The sequence below is a fragment of the Henckelia pumila genome, chromosome 4, assembly GCF_033568475.1.
Source record: "Henckelia pumila isolate YLH828 chromosome 4, ASM3356847v2, whole genome shotgun sequence".
Taxonomy (NCBI): domain Eukaryota; kingdom Viridiplantae; phylum Streptophyta; class Magnoliopsida; order Lamiales; family Gesneriaceae; genus Henckelia; species Henckelia pumila.
The window spans coordinates 127,565,554-127,584,092 of NC_133123.1; the positions used below are offsets into that span (position 1 = coordinate 127,565,554).

Below are 18,539 nucleotides of genomic sequence, written 5' to 3' on the forward strand. Positions count from 1 at the left end.
AATAGTACTTGGACATAAGGTGTCATATAATGGGCTTGAGGTGGATCGAGCAAAAGTGTTTGCGATTGAAAGCTTCCACCGCCAAATAATGTGAAAGCCATTAGAAGTTTCTTGGGACACGCTGAGTTTTATCGTCGCTTTATTAGAGATTTTTCTAAAATTACTAAACCCTTATGTAATTTATTAGAAAAAGATACATCGTTTATTTTTGATGATGCATGTTTGCAGGCGTTCACGAAAATCAAGGAGGCATTAATTTCTGTGCCTATTATGATTGTGCCTGACTGGAAGGAGCCATTTGAAGTGATGTGTGATGCCAGCAATTATGATGTAGGAGAGTTTTGGGACAAATAAGAGATAAGATGTTTCAGGCGATTTACTACGCCAGCCGCACTCTTGACGGAGCACAACAGAATTACACTACTACGGAAAAAAAGATGTTGGCTGTAGTTTTCTCCTTCGACAATTTCAGGTCCTATCTCATTGGCTCTAGAGTAATTGTTTATACTGACCATGCAGCAATTCGTTATCTCTTTGCCAAGAAGGATGCCAAGACAAGATTGATTCGGTGGATACTCTTACTATAAGAGTTTGATTTTGAAATTAGAGACAAGAAAGGGAGTGAAAATTTAGTGGCGGATCATCTGTCTCTCTTGGAGTTGGAAGGAAAAACTGAATATGAACTCATCAAGGAGAAATTTCCTGATGAACATTTTTTTGAGGTAAATTCTAAACTTCCTTGGTTTGCTGAATTTGCTAATTTTCTTTCTTGTGGTGTTTTGCCTCCAGATCTTAATCATCACCAAAGGAAGAAATTTTTCCATGATGCCAAGTTTTATCTATGGGATGATCCGTTTGTGTACAAGAAGTGTTCGGACCAAGTGATAACTAGATGTGTAGATGAAGCTGAAGCAAAATAAATTTTGGAACAATGTCATTCTGCACTGTATGGTGGTCACTTTGGAGCCTCACGAACAGCCGCCAAGGTACTTCAGTATGGTTTTTATTGTTCGAATTTATTTAAAGACAGTTATACCTTGGTAAAATCATGTGATAGATGTCAAAGGGTAGGGAATATATCTAGGCGTCATGAATTACCCCTTAAAAATATTTTAGAAGTTGAATTATTTGATGTTTGGGGTATTGATTTTATGGGACCGTTTACCCCCCTCCTTTGGTCAATCTTATATTTTATTGGATGTTGATTATGTTTCGAAATGGGTGGAAGAAATCGCTAACCCCACTAATGATGCTCGTGTAGTGGTTAAGTTTGTGCAGAAAAATATTTTCACAAGGTTTGGAACCCCAAGAGCCATAATCAGTGATGAAGGTACTCATTTTTGCAATAAAATCTTTAATTCATTACTGAAAAAATATGGTTTTAGGCATAAAGTGGCATGTGCATACCATCCGCAAACAAATGGGCAAGCTGAAATATCCAACCGGGAAATCAAGAAAATTCTGGAAAAGACTGTCAACACGAACCGGAAGGATTGGGCAATCAAGTTGGATGATGCACTATGGGCATACCGGACTGCGTTCAAACCTCCTATTGGCATGTCGCCATACATGTTTGTCTTTGGTAAAGCATGACATCTGCCAGTGGAGTTAGAGCATCGAGCCTATTGGGCGGTGAAAAAGTTGAATTTTGATATGAAACTGCTGGAAAAGAGCGAGTGTTGCAGTTGCATGAGATCGAGGAGTTTCGTAATCATTATTACAAAAATGCCAAGCTCTACAAAGAACAGACCAAAAAGTGGCATGAAAAAATATTACTGAATAGAGAATTCGAGCCTGGACAACATGTATTATTATTGAATTCTCGTCTCCGCTTATTTCCATGTAAGTTGAAATCGAGATGGTCTGGTCCGTTCACCGTGGTGAAAGTGCATCATTATGGAGCTATTGAACTAAGTTGTCATGATGGACAGACTTTTCAAGTCAATGGGCATATATTGAAACATTATTTTGGCAATGAAGTGCGGAACATTGAGAAAATTTCATTGATCGAGCCAGTGTTAAAGCACCAGGAAGGTCGGGCTGACAACATTAAACCAAGCGCTTTTTGGGAGGCAACCCAAAATTTTATTATTCTCGCGTTATTTTTAGTTTTTATTTTTGTCGTTTTAGTGTTTATTTTTCTTGTTATCTTGTAATCTTAATTAATTTTTTTTTCAGGGTGCACCCGCGCTTCAGGAGGGCTCCCCCGTGCCCAACGTGGCAGAAACTTTTGGTAAACATTTTTTCGGGAGGGCGCACCCGCGCTCAACTTGGCAGAAACTTGGACATTTTGATGCAACACAGGGCGCACCCACGATAGAGGAGGGCGCACCCGCGCCCAAATAGGCAGAAACTTGGAAAATTTTTGACGAGATACAGAGAACCCGCGCTAGACGGACAGCGCACCCGCGCCCTGGACACAGCGCACCGCGCTCTGGGATTTTTAAGTCACGGATTTTCCCTTATTTTGACAGATTGTTTCAGTTTTTATTCCATCCCAGCGAGTATCTCACTTCAAAAATATCCATTCCTCCCACTCTAAGACCGAAATCATCCCTTTCTTGTGATTGGTACTTCAATTTGTGGGTTTTACATCTCATTTGCCTACACAATCCACCCAAAATTCGAAGTTAGGATTCTTTGCCGGGGGGATTTTCAGATTTTGAATTTTAATTACAACAGGGAGTTCGAATCTACAGGTCTTTTGGAGTTATTTTTGAGATCTTACACGGCTTTTGCACATCTAAGCGCTCAAAGCTATCAAAATTGAGGTACTTGGCTTAAACCACACTTCTATTTCGAAAATTTGGGGATTATTGTAGAAAGTGATTCAATTGATTGTCGTGGTGTTGTTGGGTGCCTATTGAATTGATTTATTGGTTGGAGTTGGGAGTGTGTTGGTTGTAGTTGAATTTGAGAGTGTTGAAAATTGTTTGCACGCCAAGTGTTTGATATGGGGCCTAAAAGAAAACAAAATCAAATTTCTCATCGTCATCGGTTGATGTTTCGGATAATTGATTCGTGGACGAGGCGGCTGCCGCTCATTATACCGCGATGTTGGCAAAAACTTTGGTGAAAGAACATGGATTTGATCTAATCAGGAGCGTTCATGCCGTGAGGGAGATTAGCGAGGCAAGAAAGTGGCTAAGTTTCATGAAAAAATCGAGGGATGCGGTTGTTCCAGTGGTTAGAGAATTCTATGCAAATTTAAAGGCAGAGAACGAACATTTGCGTGTGTTGGTGAGAGGCAAGTTGGTGGCATTTGATTCACACACCATCAATACTTTGTACACACTGCCCATGATTTTTCACGACGAGTATGCGGAGTATACTAGTGATCAGCAAGAATTTGAAGAAGTCTATGAGCGTATATGTCGAGAGGGTACTGAATGGAAGGTGAATTCGAAGGGCAACATGTCTTTTTCCAAGGCTGATTTGCTGGGTATCGAGAAGGGGTGATATTATTTTGTGGCAGCAAGGCTTTTACCGTCCGATCATACCACCACGGTCACACAAGAGAGGCTGCATTGGTATTTTCTATCGTCACGGGCAAGTTCATGGACATCGGACACATAATCCAGGACTCCATTATTCATTGCTCCACCGGCTCTACTACAGGCGAACTCACACACCCATCGATTATCACAGATTTGTGTCTCCTTGCTGGTGTCACCTGGGAGGCCACCGAGGAGTTACTGAAGCCTCGGGCAGCCATTTCTGTTACCCATGACCCCGCACCAGACCATCAGGCTGCAGCGGTACGACCGCCACGAGCCGCACCTGCGGCCGCTCCTCAGACTATTCATGCCCGACTCATTCGACTGGAGCACGATATGGAGCATTTTTGCTATCGGAAGGATGTCTTTATGGGCTATATGATGGATTTCACATCTGTTTTGGAGCAGCGGTTTCCAGCCGCATCATCTGATGCCCCTCCATTTCCGCCACATCCTGTTTGGCCTCCACAGTACCCACCACCAACCGATCCCCGTGATGATGATGCGGGCGATGACCACTAACGGTCGTCGCCATAGGTACATGTATTCCTTTGTTCTTTTATCGATTCAGTGTACATTAGGGACAATGCACGAATCTAAGTTTGGGGGGATTTTGTGTGTTTAGTTTTATTTGTTTGGTTAGTATGTGATGTTGCTTTTTAATGGAAGTGTTTGTCGGATCCTGGAGTTGTGTCGTGTTTTTATTTTCCTAGTTCGTTTTGTGTTTTCTGCATGTTTTGTTTTGTGTCAGTTTTATTGTTAGTTTGTGTGTTTGTTTTTTGAAAAAAAAAAAGTGAAAAATAGAAAAGAAAAAAAAAGGCCTATGATGATGAATTGAAAACTGAAAAAGAAAGAAAGCTAATATAATCTAGTGTTGGCAATATTGTATCTTGAGTTCTCACATTTTATGCATTATAGCCTTGACTGTCGATACTCCTGATAAGTAGAAAAAGTTATGTGGATTTTGTAAGTGGATTGGATAATTTGACTCTTAACTTTGGTGATTTATGCTCAAGACCGAGGTAGACTGATATAAGCATAGAAATGATTTAGGAAATTTAATTGAAAATTTTTTATTGAATGTTTAAAAGTTGCCAAAGCAACAGGAAAAATTCTCTTACAACTCCATCCGGGTCTGGAAAGGGATTGAAATCCTAATCACCAATTCATGGCTAAGTTTGCGGATAAAATGGGGTTGATGCTCCTGATAGTCGTGTTTTTTTTTGCATATTTTAATGTTATTTTGTTAGTAGTTTGTATGCATTTATTTGTTTTTGTTCATGTTTTATCTTAGTTTTGATTTATTTATGCATTTAGCTACATAATCTACTCCCGGGTTTAATGTGTAGGAATTATAAAAATTCAAGAAGAAATTGGATTTTTTCAAAGTCTCATGCGCTCGATCGGATATACTCATAGGATCGAGCGCGACGTTTGAAAATTCAAGGAAGTGGGCTCGAGTAGAAATGCGCGCTCTATCCGGGCAATTCATAGGATCGAGCGCGGCCAAGGGAATTTCAAGACAGTAGGTGATGGATTTTTCATGCGCTCGATCCAAGGAACTCACGCAATCGAGCGCGGCCGAAGAAATTCAAAACAGTGGGTTCGCTATTTTTCATGCGCTCGATCCTGCGTACTCACGCGATCGATCGCGCTAGCATGTTTGGGAAAAATTATGTAATTTTGGAAACTCTTTTATTTTGGACTATAGTTTTTATTTGGCTATTATTCCGTTTTTGGGGGATTGTTACCAGACTGGAACAATCTCTAAGGCGGCTAGGTTTTGTTATTCGAACTCTATCTGAAGATTTCTTTATTTCTTTTGAATTTTTATTGAGTTTTTGATGAATCGTTGTAGCTAAAATTTATTACTTGGTTGAGGGAGACGAAACTTTGATATAATTCATTCATGAGATTTGATTTTCAGTGTTTAATCCTTATTGAGTATCGATATTTGATCTGTTTTATTTCATGTTTGTATGCGAGATTTTAGGATTGGCCATCTTAGGATTTTGTTATGCAAATTATAGCTAAATTGGAATTCAAATCCGTAATTGTTTGAATTAACTAATTTGTGAAGCAACTACGTTTGATATTTTCTGCTCTTGAATTTATTAAATCGTAGGGTCAATTCTTGACTAGATTAAATACATCCGCTGGTGCATGTGTTGTCTAGGTTCATCAGTTTCACTCGTTTGAATGCTACCTTAGATTTAAATCTAGATTGCTGTTATCCGGGTTGATTTATTGGTAAGGGTTAATCTAGAAAGGTGATGTCTAATTAACTAAAATTAAGGTGAAACAGTAATTTGATTTTCAATGATGAATATTTGATAGGATTAATTATTTTTAGTGAATCAATGATTGAATGAATAAAAATCAAGAGTGTAGTCGACCAAAACCAAGTCTCGTCTCTTATTGATTTCTCCAGTTTAATTCTCAATCTTGCATGATAGTGATAATATTTAATTTTATTCGTTTGAAATTCCAGTAGTTAATTTCTAAACTCAAAATGGGTGGAAGCAAAGGCCACCCGTATTGATGATTCTAAAGTTGTTGCAGAGTTTATCAAGCATAATATTTTCTCTAGGTTTGGGATTTCACGAGCCATCATCAGTGATAGAGGAACACACTTCTGCAATCGCACTGTGGCCAGTTTGCTAAAGAAGTACCATGTGACGCAAAGGGTCTCCACCGCATACCACCCACAATCTAATGGTCAGGCTGAAGTTTTGAATAGAGAAATCAAATCCATCCTAGAAAAAACCGTGAACCCTACAAGGAAGGACTGGAGCTTGCGCCTGGATGACGCGTTGTGGGCCTACAGAACCGCGTTCAAAACGCCGATTGGAATGTCCCCATATCGGCTGATTTTTGGGAAACCATGCCATCTTCCAGTAGAATTGGAGCATAGAGCCTATTGGGCTATCAAAAACTTTAACATGCAGATGGATGCGAGCGGAGAGCACCAGAAGCTACAGTTGCAAGAATTAGAAGAGATCCGCAATGATGCTTATGCCAGTTCGAAGATCTACAAAGACAAGACAAAGGCATTCCACGACAAAATGATTTCTAGGAGGGAATTCGAAGTCGGTCAGAAAGTTTTACTCTATCAATCACAATTTCGACTATTTCCAGGTAAGTTGCGTTCATGTTGGAATGATCCGTTTGTTGTTACTAATGTCTTTCCCCATGGTGCAGTCGAAATTCAAAGCTTGGACACATCCAAAACATTCAAGGTCAATGGTCACCGGCTTAAACACTACTATGAAGGAGTCCAAGCACATATCGAAGGGGACGAGCATGATATCACTCTAGATGCTCTGCCAAATGTTGAGTAACTCGCAGCATTCAGTCGAGCCAACGACCGTAAACAAAGGCGCTAACTGGGAGGCAACCCAATATCTCTTTTCCTTTTGTTTTTATTTTCTTCTTAATTGTTTGTTTGTTTGCTTTGTTTTTACTTGGTTTTCGGAAAATTTTGAGAAATTACAAAAAGTTTTTTTAAGTAGCGCGCTCGATCCTGTCAACTCATACGATCGAGCACGCGTTTTTCCTCAACTTTCTGCCCCAGAAATTTTATTGGGTGCGCTTGATCCTGTCAACTCATGGGATCGAGCGCGCAGAAATCCCGAACTTACTGCCCCTGACTTTTAAGTAGCGCGCTGGATCCTGCGTACTCGCGCGATAGAGCGCGCTCCCCTGTTCACGATTTTTACCCTCTTTTCTTTTCTTTTCCCTCATTCTCCCCTCACTCACTCCCTCGGCTACCTATAACCCTAAACCCCCAAATTTTGAACTCCTTCAAATTTCACCAATTGTTCTTCATCTCTTGCAGGCATCATCCTACGGCTTGAAATCATCACCCCTTCTATCATCTCCACTCCTCAATCACCATATTTTGCTAAGGAATGCCGGAAATTTTGGTGCACACCAAGTGTTCGACAAATTGCCCCTGTCAAGTTTACTTGCAATTCTCGCGACATCATGGCTCCAAAACTCAACAGAGAGATAGGCGAATCTTCTCGCCATGGCACAAGGGATATACCTGCTTCATTCAACCTCGCCGGCCGATTCGTCAACCAAATGGCTCGGGATAGGTATGATCATGCTAAACTCCATCGCTCCCCTATTACTGAGATGGGTTTTGATCTTGATATTCACGAGAGTGAAGTGGCCGCCCAAGTCTTGAACCGTGGGTGGAGAACATTTTGTACACAACCGTCTCCGGCCATTGTCCCTATTGTTAGGGAATTTTATGCTAACGCTGCGGAGAAAACGGATAGTAAGGCCTTCGTTAGAGGCATTTTGGTTTCTTATGCGCCCAAAGATTTGAATAGTCTGTTGGAAACGCCAGACGTTGATGATAGCTTGTACCAAAGCATCTCCCTCAACTCGGGTTTGCACGAGGTCCTTCAGCAATTATGCATTATCGGGGCTGCCTGGCTGGACCCTGTTTCATTCAAATGCTTTAAGAAGAAATACCTACAGATGGGTCCGGCCACTTGGTACTCCTTCATCACCCACCTTATGATGCCAATATCCCACACAAGTGAAGTTCACGTTGAGCGTGCCGTGCTACTCTACGCTCTTGATCTTACTTTGCCGATCAATGTGGGACGAGTGATTCACGATCAGATGCGGCATTCGATCACTACCAGGACATCGGGTCTTTTCTTCCCGATGATCATCACACAGCTGTGCCTGCACGCCGGTGTGCAATTTCGACCCGACAAATAATGGTTGCAACCAAAATGCCCCATTGACAAAGCGGCTATCGATGCAAAACTAGCTTATCGAAGGCACCAATTCGTGGTGAATAATCAATTCGTGGCGGTCCACGATCCCGTACGCCCTATACCGCTCCCCCGTCGCACTACCACTGTCACTGTTAGGGAGTTGGCCAACTACTCCCAGCACCAAAATGCATTCAATGCAGCCACAACTTCGAATCTTCAGGACTTGGACTACATTTGTCGTGGCATTTCTGAGAGGCTCGGGATCGACCCTACCACGCTTCCACCGACTATTCCATTCCCACCATCTTTCGAGTTTCCACTTGCCGATCATGTCCTTCCTCTAGAGCATGAAGAGGAGAACGACGCCGACCGTTAAACCAGGGGAGTCTTGTTTTACTTTTCTTTGCACTGCATTCCTGTTACTTTTTTTTTGTTCGTTTCGTTCTCAAGAATTGAGGACAATGCGTAGTTTAAGTGTGGGGGGTGTTTCATGCATTATGTGTGCATTCATGCATTTCTTTTGTTTTGTTGCATTGTTGCATTTCATTCATGATAGTATCATATCATTGTGTTGCATGCGTATTGAATTGAGAAATAAATGGTAGCCTGGATAATGATGAAGAATTTTTTTATGTTGATCAGTAACTGAATCACATCCCTATCTAAAAATAATAATTTTGAACTGATAGAACCAAATAGACGATTGAACTCTTATACACTCGGTGAATTATGCTTAAATCTGAACTTTGAAACATACAAACATAGACAGGATTGAGGCATTCTTTGCATGTTTGGACTTAAAGTTTTTTTTTCGTGAATTATCCTTAGATGCCCTGTTGTGCTTTCACGTTATATATGAGCACATGAGGTGCATACTTCTGAATTTTGTGCAAGATCATCGTTTACTGTTGATGATTTCTATTTTCTGCACTGATTGGAATTTGTATGAATTGACGGTGAATTGAGACATGTCTAGAACAAGTTCGGACAACCCTCGAGGCGCAATACGGGTAAACTGTGACTTAGGAATGATGTAGGCAAATTTTTTCTGAATATCGTTTGAGCTTTTCAAGCCACCCACTGAATTATATATCCCTAGTAACTTGTTTGAGCTTAATTGAAAAACGAGTGACATGCGTGTAAACGTGTGGTAAACCCCCATTCGGCATTGTTTCAAGGTCCTACAACTACTACCTATAGCCTAAACACTAATTCTTACCTTAAATGGAGTAAGTTGAATGTTAGAACTATTTTATGCTCCTACTTTGCATTGTGAATATGGAATGGTGTGGTGATAGAAATTTGAAAACAAAAGATTGTAGTGAAAGGGGATAGGAAAAAATGAAAAAGAAAGTGGTGAAAGGAAAAAGAAAAAAAAATGATTAGTTGGTGAAAAGCAATAAAAAGTTTGAATATCAATGAAGTGCAAAGAGGTTGAAATCCGAATAAAAATGAGTGGACTTTAGAAGAAGAGCATAATTTATTCCCTCTTTGAATAATTTTCCTTCATTTGTAGCCATAAGCCAAGCCTAACGTTACAAGCTAATTAAGACATATTGACCGAGTCACAGTCGGCCAATATACTAGTGGATAGGGTTGCGAGAATTTTGCCTATGGACTGTCAATTGACACTTTCAATGAGTATGAATTTTTGATCGATACACGCACACACTAGAATTCTTTGAATTTGACCAATTGTGAGTGTGTTGATGTAATTGTCTATTCATTTTGATCCTATGAAACCTTGAGAAGTCCTCATGATCTATGAATGTGTGAATTGAATTTGGAAGAGAGTGTTTTGAATTTGAGTTGCGGAGTTTATAAGTTTGTGCGGTGAAATTAGTCCATGTTTTAAAATTTTCAAAATAACGTTCGTGAGTTGGATATGGTTGGATGTGAAAATTTTCAAAATTTCTGAGGTCGGTTCTCCGTAGTATTTCTTGATTCTTGTTTGTCATGTTTCATTCTATTTTTGCATGACTTGCTCGAGGGCGAGCAAGGATTAAGTGTGGGGGTATTTGATAGTTGTGTTTTGTTTACATATTTTAATGTTATTTTGTTAGTAGTTTGTATGCATTTATTTGTTTTTGTTCATGTTTTATCTTAGTTTTGTTTTATTTATGCATTTAGCTACATAATCTACTCCCGGGTTTAATGTGTAGGAATTATCAAACTTCAAGAAGAAATTGGATTTTTTCAAAGTCTCATGCGCTCGATCGGATATACTCATAGGATCGAGCACGACGTCTGAAGATTCAAGGAAGTGGGATCGAGTAGAAAGGCGCGCTCGATCCGGGAAATTCATAGGATTGAGCGCGGACAAGGGAATTTCAAGACAGTAGGTGATGGATTTTTCATGCGCTCGATCCAAGGAACTCACACGATCGAGCGCGGCCGAAGAAATTCAAAACAGTGGGTTCGCTGTTTTTCATGCGCTCGATCCTGTGTACTCACGCGATCGAGCGCGCTAGTCTGTTCGGGAAAAATTATGTAATTTTGGAAACTCTTTTATTTTGGACTCTAGTTTTTATTAGGCTATTATTCCGTTTTTTGGGGATTGTTACCAGACTGGAACAATCTCTAAGGCGGCTAGGTTTTGTTATTCGAACTCTCTTTGAAGATTTCTTTCTTTCTTTTGAATTTTTATTGAGTTTTTGATGAATCGTTGTAGCTAAACTTTATTACTTGGTTGAGGGAGACGAAACTTTGATATAATTCAATCATGAGATTTGATTTTCAGTGTTTAATCCTTATTGAGTATCGATAGTTGATCTGTTTTATTTCATGTTTGTATGCGAGATTTTAGGATTGGCCATATTAAGATTTTGTTATGCAAATTATAGCTACATTGGAATTCAAATCTGTAATTGTTTGAATTAACTAATTTGCGAAGCAACTACGTTTGATATTTTCTGATGTTGAATTTATTAAATCGTAGGGTCAATTCTTGACTAGATTAAATACATCCGCTGGTGTATGTGTTGTCTAGGTTCATCAGTTTCACTTGTTTGAATGCTACCTTAGATTTAAATCTAGATTGCTGTTATCCGGGTTGATTTATTGGTAAGGATTAATATAGAACGCTGGTGTCTAATTGTTGGAAAACTGGCGGTCAGATCAATCACGATTGATACCCGGTGCAGCGGAAGTTTAAAATTTTTATCATGGAACAATTCCATGGTGTGGGTATCAACCATTCAACGATTAAATTATTGTGTGTGTAAAATTCAAATAACAATTAATTAAATTTTATCTTCAATCTCGAAGCGAGATTAATGGACACCACACAGATTTCTCTGCGCTTCTTGTATCTCCCAGGAACTGATGAACTCCTTCAATCAGGTCCACGAATGGGGTTTAAATCCCTCTGATAGATTGCACTAGAAAATCTATCAGAAGTTTTTCTGCGAAGAGATTAAACGAATCTGATTCGTTATTCCTGACTGCAATTCAAAATCACAGACCGGAATTTCTCGGGCAGAGAACAGGGAGGGGTCGGCCGATTATTACTTTGAGAGGCTAGGGTTTTCGATTTTTGCTTCTCAAAAATAATGAGCTGTTATGTGTAATTTCTGTACTGCAATAACTTATTTATAATGCAGGCCACTAACACCTTAGGGCCCATTAGTCATAAGTTGAGGCCCGACAAGCAAAGCCCACACGTTCAGAAATTAATATAAAATTCATCGTGACTCCGATTGATAAACCGATTTTACCAATGTGCACAGAAACCATTTCTGCACATTTTATAGTCAAGATAAATTTTCCTGAATCCGAATTCAGTGGTTTCCAAAAATGTACATCCCTATGTCATTTTAGGAAATCCTACTCCCTTACTCTTATTTAAGAAGTCCAACTTCTTTATTCATTAAATTTAACTCTTTAAATTTAACTATCTCAACGGGGATTAAAACTCCATTACACTGTGTGACCCTCAATGGTTCAGGGATACAGCTAGCCGTGGGCTCACAACTCCTTGTGACTCGGAACAACGATTTCCGACTTGCCCAACGAATCATGGTAAAGCGCCTAGCAACATCGCCCCATGATTCCCTAGGTATCACTGATAGTGCCTACAAGAACCAGTAGATTTTGGTTAGCGTACAGTACGGTCCCTTCATCCATATATCCCGATCGAATCAACAACCATTGGTATATCGAGAGTCGCTCAAGATTCGATAACTATGCAATACATCTTGAAGATCAAATTAGTGACATCGCATGTGCTACTAAGAAACCATTTCTTAAATCACATCAAGTACTCTGGCCAGAGATTCGTCACACTAATATCTCCTCAGATCGCATAGGATATCCACACTCGCAAGTATGTGGTGAATCCTTGACAACAATGCATCGACTCCTATATGTGTTGTAACTGTACCCAATCCCGACACCTGATGACCCCCATAGAGTCGGTAAACGAGTCAAAGCACAGTACTAGCATCTTGGCCTTGTATGCGATTGCTAAGTCGCTGTGTTGTTGTTCGAAGATCTTCTATGATGCGTTCCAGAGCACTGTTCGCTTCTTTGGAGTCCGGAATGGAAGTTGAAGCAAGTGTAGCAGTTTGAGCTTTTGGATGCAAAACTGTGGGTGTCTCGACCGATGTATGTACAGCGATTTCAATCACTTGAGCTGATTGAAGAATTGGACTGGCGGGCTGCAAGTCGTCAGTCGTCGGTTGAGACGAGTCCTCAGAATGAATTTTCAGGAGAGGGGATGTTGGTTGTTCATCATCAAAGATTGATTGGATAACATCTGAGACTGTGGTGAGAGGGATCTCGGGTAGAGTTTCACCATCAACTGTTGTGATTGGTTTAATCAAATGAGGGTCTGTGACTAGATCGGAACTAGAAGTAGATTCAGCAGCTGATGAGGAGGCAAACGGAAAATATGACAAGGGACACTCATCTTGTGTTGCGATAAATTCTTGTTCCTCTGCTGAAAATACGAAGTCGGATGCGTCCAAATTGTCATGATAGTCCATAAGAGGAAACATGGCTTGAACTTCGTTGTTATACGCTTGAGTGTATTCATCATCCGGCAGTGGGATGGAATACTTGAGCCAAAATTCTCGTAAGAAAGTGTTAGTGACATCGACTGACTGCTTAAGGCGTAAGATGACTTCAGTGTCGTCTTTTGCAGTTTTGCTCATCGGCTGATAGTTCTCTTCCATTTTGGCAAGAATATGTCGGGCGAGACTATCACGGAGCTGAACGTCCACTAACGTGTATCTGCCCAGTGCTGTTTCAAGATTTGATGAGGCAGTGAGAATGAACATCTTGTCTTATAATTTGGAAAGATATTCCAACTTATTCTCAAGTAGGATATGAGAATATGAAACATTCAAACGATAGTGCATCCACTCATGGAATTCTTGTATTCTAACTCGCACAGCCCGGAGAATGCTAAAGATAATGGTAAGAGCCTCCATTTTCCCTACTGATTGATCTTTTTGAGGAGGGATAATAGGTGTTTTTCCTTTGCCTTGAGGGTCGGTTGTGGATGTTGTCAGCACAGAAACCGAGGGTTCCTTGAAAGTAATTCCTTTTGGAGTAACTTGAGTTTTCTCAACCAGTTCTCGTGTTCTCAAGATTTGCTGACTGATGATGGTAGCAATATCAGCTGATGGGGTCGGTGAGGGTGAGGAAATGGGTACAGTTGTAACAACGGTGCTGAAAATGGGTTCAGAAGTTGTTTGGGGAACTTGGATTGGATCAGTAGATAATATTTCGGATATTGAAAGTGTAGTGCTTGCAGTGGTCATTTGAGATGTTGGGGTGTGAACTGTGGACAATAACTTGATCCTCTTGCGTTTCGGTTGAGATGGCTTGGGAGCCATTTTTGCCTTTTGAGATAGATAGGAGTGAGAAAATACTTGAACTAAGGGAGTATTGTCACTAACCTCATCCTTTAGATCAGAGTCCACGTGAATAGATTGCCTGATCGGTCGAGTACGCTTGAGTTGAGGAACTGCAGTGCTTTTGGCAGTTTGTTGTTCTGCCCCAATTTCTCGTTTGATAGTCCTGAGCTGGTCAAAAGTTACCTGATTCTTGTTCAAGAACAGAGGGATTGTGACTGCATTTAACCATTTGGCTGCATGGAGGACTTCATAGTCCGAAGAGTCAACACCTTGTTCTGCAAGTAGATAACATATCTGCTGTGCAAATCCTTCCGATTGTCCTTTGCCTCTGATCATCTCACATAACGTGGAATATATTATTGAAGATCAGTTAAAGTTCAACTGGGAGGCAATGGAGGCCATATACTGAGGCTTTTCCAGAGTGATCTTGTCGTAGGATCCAGCTTTGGCTAAAAGAGTCTTTGCAACTATGTTGGCCAATAGTCTGTATGCTAGCTTCAGGATTTGTTTGAGGCCATTTACCTTGATAGGTGAGACATCAAGTTTGAATTGAGCTGCCCAGTGGGTCGCATTACCATCAGGTAGGTCTGCGCATTTCATCAAACCAGTTGTGGGCAAGTTGAAGGTATCGCCAAAAAAGCGTTGATTGAATTCGATCTTCCGTCCTTTGATGATACACACGATGCTTCCATGATGGATTGGGCGGATTCAAAGAATTTCTTGACTAAATCATAGTTGACAGTCGATCCAGAGCTAAGAAACTTGCGTAGTCCCGAGGCTTCAATCATGTTGAACATGGCTGAAATTTCCGCGTTCTTGAGAGAGTGAATTTCATCGAAATTGATATCCAAGCATGTCTTTTGGATAGACATTTTGTTTTGAAGTTTTCTGCAAACAAAGTATTTGATCAGTAAAGTGTGAAGAGTGCAGAAGTAAGATGTGAGAGTGAGTTTGCCCTGCAAGATAGGTTAGAAAGAGACGTGAAAAGATCGGTTAATGTGATGCCACGTCATCTAAGTTTTGAATTTTGAAAATGGAGAGAGAAAACTATGCGCGGTAAACGAAATGAATATAATATATTATAATATTATATAATATATTTTTAGATAAGGCGGTTGGATGTGAGTTTCAATGACTGTAATCATTCTTTTGGACGTCTGACATCAGGATATGTAGAGTCTGAAACACGTCTTCGATTTGCAGAGTAATGATTCGATTCCTGATCATTTCAGTAGACGATTGATATCACCCGACGTTCCACCTTTTTTTTATACCTATAAATATGAATTGATAAGATTAGTTGTGGAAAACTTAAGAAATAAGTCTCTAAATAAGAAATCAATATGCCAGGTCCGATTGTTGATTTGGCAGAGGAGTTTTCTGCGGCCTTGAATCGAGCAAGGGCTCGAGAGTACGAAGATGCTCTATTCTCCCATATCGTTGAAGAGATGGAGGCGATTGAAGAGCTGCGTCTGGTTCTCTCGACTATTCATCCTCACGTCTCTGAGAGAGACTATGCTGCCCTTATGCAGCGATATGAAGATAAACTTGGAACGTTGGACCCGATGTTGATCTTTAGTTCAGAGGGTCTGTGGCTCCTCTTGCTCTACAAAGAGCTGTAAGGACTGGAGTTCATCCAGTCGAATGATCTTGGTTACGTTCGCTCTTCTACCAGGGAGCTTACATTCTTCATGCTCTCTTGGAAGTTTGAGGTGGAGAAGAAGATCGGTAGGGCTCTTGAAGCCTTTAGGACTCTTTTGTAATATGTCCTTCTTCTCCCTCTTGTTTTGAAATGAACAAAGTATTTTTGTGCATTTTTGCTGCCTTGAATTGGTGAGTCAGTAATTAATAAGCAGTAAAGTAACGTCATATCTCACAGTAAACGAAATCTCATCGAGAATGGAAAACAGATATTCATAATGATAAAGTAATGTTGCACATAATAACTATTTTAAGCTTTAAGTAAAAGTAAGAGTGCACAAATATCGATACTGTAAGCTTATCAAACGTCCGAGACAATATCTCTTCCGGATTTTCTCGAAGTTAAATCAGTAGGTGACTGTTGACATTTATGACCTTTGGCCTTCTGTATTCTTTGCCTATAAGTACTGCGAAGCAAGCAAGTAAATGAATCAAAGCTTAGTCAGTATAAACACAAATATCACACAAAAGAGATGGATGAGTCCGATTATGAGAGATGAAAATCCATCTATAGAAGCAGAGTAGCTGAGAGAGGCATGGGCGTGTGGCATATGATGGAAGCCATTCGCCGCCGATATCGTTCAGGAGTAGTGCCTCTTAGTCCATGCCTAGCTGTAGGGTTGTTATGGTGCAAACGTTGCTTGCGAACCCAGAGCACTAGTGAAGTGCTGAGGCCATCTGCTGTTCGACTCATGATGCTGTTGGCGGAGAGAGACGAGATGCAGAACATTTTCTTTGAAGATGACGTCTGCAATGGTCAGGGCTCTCTCTCCGTTTGAATGATAGAATGGAGTCACGAGATGAGAAGCATAATTTCTGCGGCTCATGTTGATTTCAGTCTAAATAGGGGTTAGGGTTGAGAACTCTATGTAATGCAAGTTTAAATAAAATAAACAGTTATTCCCCCTAAATTCATGCTTGTCTTAATTTAAATCAATTAAACCAAGAATATTGCGAAAATATGAAAACTTAGCGTCCGGTAGTGGCTTGGTGAAGATATCTGCTTCCTGCTGGTCAGTAGATACATAGATCATTTGAATCTCCTTCTTGAGTACATGTTCTCGAATAAAGTGATGTCGCACATCAATGTGCTTGGTTCTGGAATGCATCACTGGATTTTGAGTGATTGCAATAGCACTCGTGTTGTCACAAAATATAGGAGCTTCACTTGACTTAATTCCATAGTCCAGAAGCTGTTGTTGTATCCATAATATTTGAGCACAGCAACTGCCAGCTGCAAGATATTCTGCTTCAGCAGTAGAGGTGGAAATTGATGTTTGCTTCTTACTGAACCATGAAATAAGTCGATCTCCCAAAAATTGAGACGATCCACTAGTTCTTTTTCTGTCAATCTTGCAACCTGCATAATCTGCATCTGAATAACCAACAAGGTTAAATTCTGAGTCTTTGGAGTACCAAAGACCCACATTTGTAGTGCCTTTGAGATATTTAATGATCCTTTTGGCTGCATTGTAATGCGATTGCTTAGGTGCTGCTTGAAATCTTGCACACAAACATACAACAAACATAATATCTGGTCTACTGGCTGTAAGATAAAGTAATGAGCCGATTAGACCTCGATATGTGGTTACCTCAACTGGTTCTCCTGCTTCATCTTTGTCAAGTTTAATCGAAGCACTCATAGGGGTAGAGATTGCAGAGCAATTCTCCATACCGAACTTCTTGATAAGTTTTTTGGTGTACTTAGCTTGATTTATAAAGATGTCATTATCCAGCTGCTTGACTTGTAGTTCGAGGAAGAAATTTAATTCTCCCATCATACTCATTTCAAACTGTTCCTGCATCATTTTAGAAAATTTCTCGCATAGAGAAGGATTAGTTGATCCGAGTATGATATCATCTACATATATTTGAATAAGTAATATGTGATCGCCTTTAACAAACTTAAAAAGAGTCTTATCGACCGTTCCTATAGTAAAGGCATGATCTAATAGGAATTGAGATAACGTATCATACCATGCACACGGTGCTTGTTTTAAGCCATAGAGTGCTTTATCAAGCTTAAAAACGTATTGAGGATTTACAGAGTTGATAAAACCTGGTGGTTGTTCAACATATACTTCTTCTTGAAGTATACCATTGAGAAAAGCTGACTTGACATCCATTTGATATACTTTGAAGTTTTTGTAAGCAGCATAGGCAAGGAATATTCTTATAGCCTCAAGCCTTGCTACTGGAGCGAATGATTCGTCTAAGTCAATGCCTTACTCTTGTCTGAATCCTTGAGCAACCAATCGGGCTTTATTTCTCACCACTGTCCCGTCCTAATTCAATTTGTTGCGAAACACCCATCGGGTGCCTATGATATTTTGATTTGTCGGTCGAAGGACTAGATTCCACACCTTGTTTCTAGTGAACTGATTTAGTTCTTCTTGCATTGCTTCTATCCAGCTAGCATCATGTAAAGCTTCATCTATGTGTTTGGGCTCTAGCTGTGAAATGAACGCTGCATGCAATAGCTCATCAATCAGTTGATTACGTGTACGAATAGGTGTAGTAAGGTTACCGATGACCAGATAAGGTGGGTGATTTTTACTCCACCGAAGATTTGGTCAGAGAGGATCTGCTTCTATTTGAGCGTTTTCTACACCCTCGATTGCGTTGATGGGATCAGTAGCTCCCTCTTCGATTATCTGTTCATCATTGATGTGATCTACTTCTCCTTCATTAGGTTGGATAATCTCTTCTTTTTGATCATTTCTTGTGTCAGGAGAGTCATC

At 40.2% G+C, this 18,539-nt stretch overlaps 1 protein-coding gene across 1 annotated transcript; it reads right to left on the reverse strand.

Annotated features, from left to right (window-relative positions):
* Nucleotides 1-16,695: 16,695 nt before the first annotated feature.
* Nucleotides 16,696-17,471, reverse strand: LOC140861716 (secreted RxLR effector protein 161-like). Its single transcript, XM_073264735.1, has 2 exons — nt 16,824-17,471; nt 16,696-16,704 (listed from the first exon to the last, which is right to left on the reverse strand). The coding sequence occupies exons 1-2, from the start codon at nt 17,469-17,471 to the stop codon at nt 16,696-16,698; spliced, it is 657 nt and encodes a 218-aa protein (XP_073120836.1).
* Nucleotides 17,472-18,539: the final 1,068 nt, after the last annotated feature.

Coding starts and splice junctions, on each gene's coding strand:
- LOC140861716 (XM_073264735.1), bottom strand. CDS start 17,471: ATGGAGAATTGCTCTGCAATCTCTACCCCTATGAGTGCTTCGATTAAA.